Source organism: Sminthopsis crassicaudata, chromosome 6 (genome assembly GCF_048593235.1).
Source record: "Sminthopsis crassicaudata isolate SCR6 chromosome 6, ASM4859323v1, whole genome shotgun sequence".
Taxonomy (NCBI): domain Eukaryota; kingdom Metazoa; phylum Chordata; class Mammalia; order Dasyuromorphia; family Dasyuridae; genus Sminthopsis; species Sminthopsis crassicaudata.
The window spans coordinates 238726536-238735864 of NC_133622.1; the positions used below are offsets into that span (position 1 = coordinate 238726536).

General features: G+C 31.5%; 1 protein-coding gene across 1 annotated transcript; it reads left to right on the plus strand.

Annotated features, from left to right (window-relative positions):
• The first annotated feature begins 8384 nt into the window (after positions 1-8384).
• LOC141547415 (olfactory receptor 4P4-like) lies at positions 8385-9329 on the plus strand. The gene has a single exon (XM_074275849.1). The coding sequence runs from the start codon at positions 8385-8387 to the stop codon at positions 9327-9329; it is 945 nt and encodes a 314-aa protein (XP_074131950.1).

A 9329-nucleotide genomic window follows, 5' to 3' on the forward strand; every position in this document is an offset into this window, starting at 1 on the left:
TCTCTCTCTCTCTCTCTCTCTCTCTCTCTCTCTCTCTCTCTCTCTCTCTTTCTGCTTCTTTCTGCATTTGTCTCTGTCCTGTCTCTGTGTCTATATCTCTATTAGTCTCTGTCTCTCTCTCTCTTTCTCTTTCCCCCTTCTCTCTTTCTCACCTCGTCTCTCTCCATTCTTATAAATTGCAGCCAAAAATAGTTATGCACATTGATAGATATACTTGCTGTTATTACTCTTGTGGTGTTAACCCAGGAAGATCTGGTTGAAAATTATAGTTGGCAATCAATCAAGACCTGAAAAAATTGTGAATTTATTATGTGTGTTTCTAAATGAAGTACACTTTCCACTATGTCACATGAGACTGGGAGGTAAGTGCCCACATGCCCTGGAGGGAGTAAAGTTTGATTAATACTGTTTAATTGAAAAAAATTCTTAACTACTTTCGGCAGCATCAGTTTTTCAGACTCCTAAAGACTTATGAATATTTATCCTCACATTTTTGATGTTCTTTTTATTTTTTACCAAACTGATGCTTTAGGGAGTCGAAAGTTATATTTATTTTACTTTGCATTGTAGAAATGTTCCCCCTTTATTTCTGAATTACAAAAATATTATAAAAAGATTTCTGTCTATCTTCAGCCACCTTTCCAGTGCCAGGAAATCATAACTTGTTCTCAGTTTTTCAGAAACTGTGTACACAGGGGATGGGATTCTCCTATTCTTATGGGCAGCAAAGGCTTTTTTTGGGTGATTTATACCAGTCTTAATCTGTCCATTTTTAGTTTATACACACTTACATTTAATCCAATAACTCTAACTGAATTGAAAGTCTGATAAATGTGTTTGGCTACTGGGGAGAGCCAGACTTTATCATTCAGTAATGTAGGGTAGTGAAATTTAATTTAGCTATGGGTGTTAGTGTACAGATATAATAGCTTGATTCCAGGCTAATTATACATTTCCAATTACTTATTGTATTTAAAATTTACTGGTCCGGAAATATGATTTAACCAATGATAATTTATAATCTCTGCATTATAGAAAGTTTTATTTATGGGTTCAACTTAGCATTTTTTATCAAGGAGGGCTGGATATAAAGGACTCGTTGGAAAAACCATTCTGAAATCCCTTGGATTCTTCATTTAACAACAGTAAGTTTCTGAAAATATTACCTTATGTAATTTTCTGGAAGAAATAAAATGTGGGGGGAGGAAGAGGGAGGAAGACATGGAATCTTGATTATTGAAATCAAGCACTTGAAAAATTTGAAGAAGAAAAAGGTGTACACTCCCTTTGCTTTATTACAAAAGTCATAAATAGGAGGAAAATATGCTAACAGAAGTGAAGTTCAGCCAAAGACAGACTTGATAAAAGACAGGAAAAGTCTAAACGTGTCATGGGCTCCCAAAGTGGTGGCTGATTATTCTTTCCTGAAGGTTTTCCAGCAAGAGCTGTAGGACTATGTCTCAAGAATATCAAAACTTTTTGGTTGGTGGGTCAATTTTATCTAGACATTGAAGTACAAAGCTATTAAGATCCTTGCAATTGTAATATTCAGTAATCCTTTATTCACAGCAAACAGTGTCAAGCTTTATAAATGTGTGTCAAATATATTATTTGTCAATTTATCCATCATTGTATCATGTCTTCCATTTATCTGTCTGTCTATCCATTTATATTTATCTAGCTCTATTTTTCTGAAAAATCCCAGTCATCCTAAATGTGGATTTTGGGGCTCTAGAGTAATCCCTTTATATTATATTACCATAATTATATTAATTATTATATTATATTATATTAAACAGAAGATCTAGAGATAGATGGCTATGGTAGGAGTTGGGGAAGTGAGGAATAGAGTTAACCCAAAATACATTGTGAGAAATCTCTTTCTTTTGGTTTTCCCTGAACTGCTTATTTATTTTGATATTTATCTATCTCCCATATTTGAAGGCTACAGTGTTATATTGGTGTATGTGTTGGTGTGTTATTATCCTATTAGTGTGTGCAAAGTGACTGTTTTATAAGCATTAATTATCATAAAAAAATTGCATCACTGATCTCTCCATGAAGAGGAGGGGGAAATTGTTAATTGTAATGGGATTAACTTTGTGTTTTGTTAAAATTCTTGGTAAAAGATTCAGTCAATTGAAATTGAAAATTTGCAGCTTTTAGTTTAGTAGTCATTTGTAGCTGTTCATTCAAAAATGGTACCTTCCCTCCAAAAGTTAGAACTGACATTAATCTTAATAACAACAATTATTTCAAATTTATGGAATTCTTTATAATTTATAAAACATGTACAGACCCACATTCAGACACCCCATTCACTTTTAAGTGTGAGGAATTGATGTCATGGGAAAACTGTTCAATGACAATCTTCTTGCGACGGTAAGTTCATAAAGCAATGTTCCAATGACTTATCTCTGCAAACAGAGTGATTAACTACTTCATAAACAGTTTTCAAAACACTATCTTTATTCAAATTCTGTGAAAATCATGGAAAAGAGTATGATTGACAGAGAAGGTAAATAATAAATTTGTTTCATTTTGTTTCTATTTGCAAGTGAATGTCATGGTTCATTAGTGTTACAGTAGAATCATAAGTGGCCACCACATTGATTAAAATGCTAATTTTTTTTTCTATACACCATTGTTAATATATGAATTACCTTGGTTTTTCTCATTTCACTCTGCCTCCATTTATAAAAGTCTTTCAACCTTTTTTTCTGAAATTATCATTTTCATCGTATTGGATATATATATGTATACACACACACACACACACACACACACACACACACACATATATATATATAATAGTTTTTATTTTTCAAAATACATGCAATGCAAAGATAGTTCTTTACTATTCACCCTTGCAAAATCTTGCTTTTCATTTTTTTTCTCTGTCTCCCTATCCATTTGTAGTAATCAGTGAATAATCCAATACAGCTTAAAGTAGTACAATTCTTGAAAACATATTTTCACTTTTATCACACTGCATAAGAAAAATTAGATGAAAAGTGGGAAAATGAAAAGCAAAAAAAAAGATAATAAAGCAAACAAATAACAACAACAATAAAGGTAAAGATACCCTTTTGTTGTCCACATTCAGTCTTCATAGTTCTCTCTCTGGATGCATTTGGTTCTTTCCTTCATAAATCCATTGGGATTTCCTTAAATCACTTCATTGTTGAAAAGAGCCAAGTCCATCACAATTATATAATCTAGTTGTTGTTTTTGAGGTGTAAAATGTTCTCTTGGTTCTACTTACTTCACTTAGTATTAGTTCATGTAAGTTTTATAGGCTTTTTTGAAATCAGCCTACTTGTTATTTCATATAGAACAATATTCCATTATATTCATATTTTATTTAGTCATTTCCCAGCTGATGGCATCAATTCAATTTTCATTTTCTAGCCACTACAAAAAAGGTCTGCTACAAGCATTTTATTAATGTGTAGTCTTTCTTTCTTTTTTTTTTTTTCTTTTTTTTTAATGATGTCTATGGCTAACAGATCCAGTAAAGGCACTGCTGTAGCAAAAGTTATGCACAATTTTTTTAGCCCTTTGGGCATAATTCCGAATTACACTAATGAACATATAATCTGCAGAAATATTTTATATCCATTTTATTTGAGTTTGATATCAGAGATATAGTTTAATATGATTTTACAAGTCAGGAAACTGAGGTATTAAGAATGAGAGAAGTGAGTTGCTCAAAGTTCCATACTTATGCAGTTATATAACCAATTATATGAATTCCTTCCAAGTGTGATTTGAAGTAAACCATGCTGCTTCTATATTTATTGTGATTCAATTAATTGACATTGAACAAAACAAACATAATACAAAGAAAGGTGACAAAATGCAGGCTTAACCAGTTTGCATTTTGTTGTATATATACATATATATATGACATTTTGTTGCAGAATAATTTGGGTAAAGATTTATAAAATTCAGGATCACAATTTGTTCCTGAACTACATGGCTAAATTTTTATAGCAGGTAGAGAGGAAAGAATTGGAAATGAATCTTTTTAAATTATAAATTGATGACTTTGAAAGTCCACCATGATGAAAAAAGGAGTGAAATTATCACCTGTGTCTATTGCCCCCAATCTAATTTTACTCACCTAATTGTCTTCACCATAACTCAGGGTAAGGAATCAGGGGACCTTGGCCCCAAAATGTAAAATAATAATTATATGATGAAAGGCATTTAATGGAGGGGAGGATGTTTCAGATCACTCACTTTTTAAGAAGGTTAGAGTAGATTACATTATTTCACACATATAGGTATCTTTATACATATATATTTGCATACATATATTTTGTATATATGTATGTATTTATGATGTATATCTGCTATAACATTCTATTTTCTGAGGTTCTTTCAAATAGGACATTATATATTTTAGTGGCTTTTTTGTAGATTTAGCAAGTTAAGATTCACAAAATCTTATGCACACTATTATTTTGAATAGAAGGCATATTAATGACAATAAACATGCCAATAACAATAATGCAATCATTATATATAATGCTTCAAGGTTTTGAAATCATTATTATTGATCATGGTAATGAGAATGAGAACTGCTAATATTTAAATAGTAGTTACTTTGTGTCAAGCACTGTGCTAAGCAATTCATATTCACTCTTTCCTCTGATTCTCTCAATAACCCTGGGAGATAAGGGCTATAATTATAACCATTTTATAGATAAAGAAACAACAACAATTACAACAACAAAAGCAAAGTTAAGTGATTTGCCTGCTGTTATACTGCTAGGAATTTAAACTCATGTGTTGCTGTCTCTAGGTCTCCAGGCCATAACTATTCTGCAACCATTTCATTTTATAAAGTTCTTGCAATTACATTATCCCCCATTTAGAGATGCAGAATCTGAAACCGATCATCTAAGTGACTTGACTAATATAACACAATTTGGAAGTATCACAGACATAATATGAATTCAATTATTTTGATTCCAGGTTTCTATCCACTATGCCGTTCAGCTCCCTTGTTGGTCAATATTCCCATTTTAAAGAAGATAAAGCATGAGACAGTGCATTAAGACCACATATTGGATTAAAATAATAATAGACTAAGACCAAATATTGGCATTTAAATATAAAATCATTGTTTTGATATATATTTTCTGTATAACCATAAACAAGCAATTAAACCTCTAAATTCAATATGCTGCTTGCCTTAAAATCATAGGTCACAGAAACGATATACTACAGTGAAGGTTAAAGAACCCTTTACTGGAATTCAGATGTAAATTCCTAGTAAATACACTGTCAGTTACTATTTATGCGACGTTTGTCAGATTACTTAAATATTCAATTTCTTGCTCTATAAAATGGTGTTGAACTAGATGGCCTCTGAGTTCCCTGCCAACATTAAATCTATAGTCCTGTCATTTTACAATCAGAATTGCAAATTCTGTTCAAATATATTAAAGTAATGATCCCACTGGTCTATAGCATTTAAAAAATAAAATCTCCATTTTAGACGTGAGTGGGTTCAGAGGATGATTTGGACATAATCATATAGCTTGTGAGAATTGGAATAGAACTTTGAACTCTATTTCCTGCTACTCTTGATAACACACAATTATTCCTCCTACATAATACTATTGCCAGCCCTAGTTTCTATGTGGTAATTTCTTTCCAAAACTCATTTTGTCTTCTGTTGTCTTCTTATCTGTCTGGTTTGTTCACAGCCCCTGCTTCAGAAAGGATATTGATAATGTACAGATAAGGACAACCAGCATGGTGAAGGGGATTTAAATCATGCCACATGAGGATTAGTTGAAGAAAATAGATAAGTTTAACCTAAATAAAATAATTTTTAAGTGTGACTATATAGTCTTAGTCAAGTGCCTGAATTAATATTAAACAGAGGAGGTATTATTTTTTTTTTAGTGGTGAGTAAAATGGGGAACAAAGAAAGTTATAAGAGTAAGACTGAAGGTTGATAATACTAAGCACCCTTAAAAGGTAGAAAGATTTAAAAATGGAATAGAGAAGTTGTGGAAGAAATGGCTTCTTATTCATTAGTGGTCTTCAGACAAAGCTAGAAGATTGATAATTAATGTTGTTGCATGGCAGAGATATTGAACATATGACCCATAAATTGCATGTATGCAACAACACATATGAGCCTAAGCAGATTAAAATGGAAGTGGGCAATGTTTAAGAAAATAAATAAAAATTCAATAAATTATAAATAATACTGCATTTTAAACTTAGTATGAAATTCACATGGATCTTTATATATGAATTAATGGCCTTAATTCCTATTTGAGTTTGCCACCACAGTTGTGGTGTACATTTTGCTTTAGATATAAGTTGACTTAGCAAGGCATCAGAAGGACCTGAATTCAAATATGACTTTAGACACTTTACTAGTTTTGTGACCATGGGCAAGTCACTTAATCTTATCTGTCTCAGTTTGCTCATCTGTAAAAATAAGCCAGAGAAGAAATAATACATCACTCCAATAAGTTTATCAAGTACTGAGATGAAAAAAATATACTTCCTATTCAAGATTAAATTTTATCTTAAATTAAAAGAAATGTTATATTAGTTCAAGCATATTCCTGTAAACTTTGTGCTTTTTTTTAGGATTATGTAGGTATGTATGTATCTATATTTGTGCGTATCCAAAAATGTTCATGCATATTGGGTGTATGTGTCAGTATGTTTTACAGTATAGACTAAGATAGGGAAAAATTGCAGGTACCAAAGAAACAAACAAACAAACAAAAACCTAGCCCTATAGCTATGAAATTTCCACATTATAGAAAGAGCACTGAACTTGGAACTATGTCGCCTCTTAAAATTCAGGCGCTAATACTTAATATCAACCACTATGGCTTTAACTTCTCTGAGTCTTATGTACTGCATATGGTAATTTCCACGCTTGGATTATTTAATTTCATGGCCCATTAGTCTTTTGTTTTTAACATCATATTGTAGAGTTTATTAAAGTTTTTGTTTCTATCATGGACTTTTAAAACAGTATATAAAAGCCTATGGATTACTCAAAAATGTTGGAAAAATATGTATGTATGATGAAAATGCCATCAGGATTCAAACACATAAAAAAATTGAATAACACTAACAAAAACATACCCTCTGACGTCTCTTCAAATTCAGAGATTAAAAATATCACAAAAATCTAGAAGCAGATCTGGGAATGATTTTTGGCAGTACAGTAGGCTTCTATATTTTGTCTTTACGCTATATAAAATGAGTGCAGTATCACAGTCAATTAGAGTGCAAGGTTCCAGTTTCCAAATACATCTAGATTAAGTTTACCATTTTCTATGCAATTTTTTTTTCCTTGATAGTTTAATTTTTACAATTCAGTTCTGAAGAAAATTTTCACAAAAAAGGTACAACAGAGTATAACTGGACAAATTGATGTTTAGAATATGACTGTAACAGTAAGAATTCTTTTTTAATTTTTTTTTTTTATTTAGACAATGTTCTTATTTTGTAATTATCAGGTAAAATTATTAGCTCAGGTTACTGGGGAAATAGAAACCCTGGACATACAATTATTTATGCAATAAAAACATCACATAATTTGAAGGGATTAATAATGCAAATTATTATCAAAGTAATCATTAAAATAATTAATTACAACCAAATTTAAAATCAAATTATTTCAAAAATCATATTTAAATATTTAGTAATTGTAAAGACTCAATTACCAAAAACTGAGTTTGATCTGTAAACTCTTTTGAGTTCATTCAAGCATGCTTGAACAAGAGCCTCATCACAAACTTACACTGCACATGGATATCAATAATTTATCTGAAATATTGTTAGGAGAAGGAATAGATTATGTCATTTGGCAATTTGAAATTTTGGACAGATAAAATTTTAAGAAAAAATAATAAATTTCATTCAGCTTCAATTCTTTCTTTGTCTCTCTCTCTCTATATATATATATATATACATATGTATTATGACTATATATACACATGTAAATGTACATGCCTGCATATATACCTATATATGAATACATATTGTGTACTTTCATGTCCATTTGTTTATATATGATGTAAGTGCATGATTTCTCTTTCACATGATAATCTGCCAATATTTGAAGACAGTTATTATGACATGTCAAAGTTCTCTTCTCCAGAGTAAGCATTTATGATTAAGGTTATTCATACTTCCAATATGATCTTCAGAGCATATTTTCAATCTAGCTCCACAATCTGGACATTCATGATACATAGTTTTAAAAAATAATGAAAATAAAAATAATCCTAAGAAATGAAAGACATTTTCAATAATATGCTTGCATTAACATAATTTTTCTTCTAATTTCAGATAAAAGTTAATCCTGAATATAAAATACCAAAAACAAAATGGGGATTAAGGGCAATGTCACTGAATTCATTCTCTTTGGATTATCCGATGACCCAAACACACAGATATTTTGTTGTATCTTCTTCTTCTTCTGTTACATCAGTCTCCTCACAGGAAACCTTGTAATTCTCATCTCTATCCATTTTAGTCATCTTTTCTACCAGCCAATGTACTATTTCCTCAGTCACTTGTCTTCTATGGACATCTACTATACTTCCACTGTTACACCAAAACTACTTCAGAATCTATTAACTAAAAGAAGAACTATCTCCTATGATTTTTGTATGTTCCAAATCTTTGGGATGCACTTTTTTGGCAGTATTGAGGTCTTCATCCTGACCGCAATGGCCTTAGACCGCTATGTTGCCATTTGTAAACCTCTCCATTATATGGTCATCATGAGCAGAAAGAAATGTAACCTTCTTGTGTTAGCTGCTTGGGCTGGAGGGGCTGCTCACTCTTTCCCTCAATTATCCATGACTCTCAAATTACCCTTCTGTGGCCCCAATGAAATTGATCATTATTTCTGTGACATCTTCCCCTTACTGGAAATTGCCTGTACAGATACTTACATGTCTGGTGTTCTTGTTGTAATTAATTCAGGGATAATAGTCTTGATAATCTTTATGATCTTATTTGTTTCTTATGCCACTATTTTATGGACTCTACGCACCCATTCAGCTGAAGGGAGGCGGAAAGCTCTCTCTACCTGTGGGTCCCATTTTACAGTTGTAGTTTTGTTTTTTGTACCTGCAATTTTTTCCTACCTGCGACCTCCCACCACTTACCCAGAGGATAAAACATTTGCTCTATTTTATACCATCATTGCTCCAATGTTCAACCCCTTAGTCTATACTCTGAGAAATACTGAAATGAAAAATGCCATGAGAAAGGTATGGTGTCAAAAGATTTTGGGAAAAGGAAATCTAAATCAATTGCATTAA

Coding starts and splice junctions, on each gene's coding strand:
- LOC141547415 (XM_074275849.1), top strand. CDS start 8,385: ATGGGGATTAAGGGCAATGTCACTGAATTCATTCTCTTTGGATTATCC.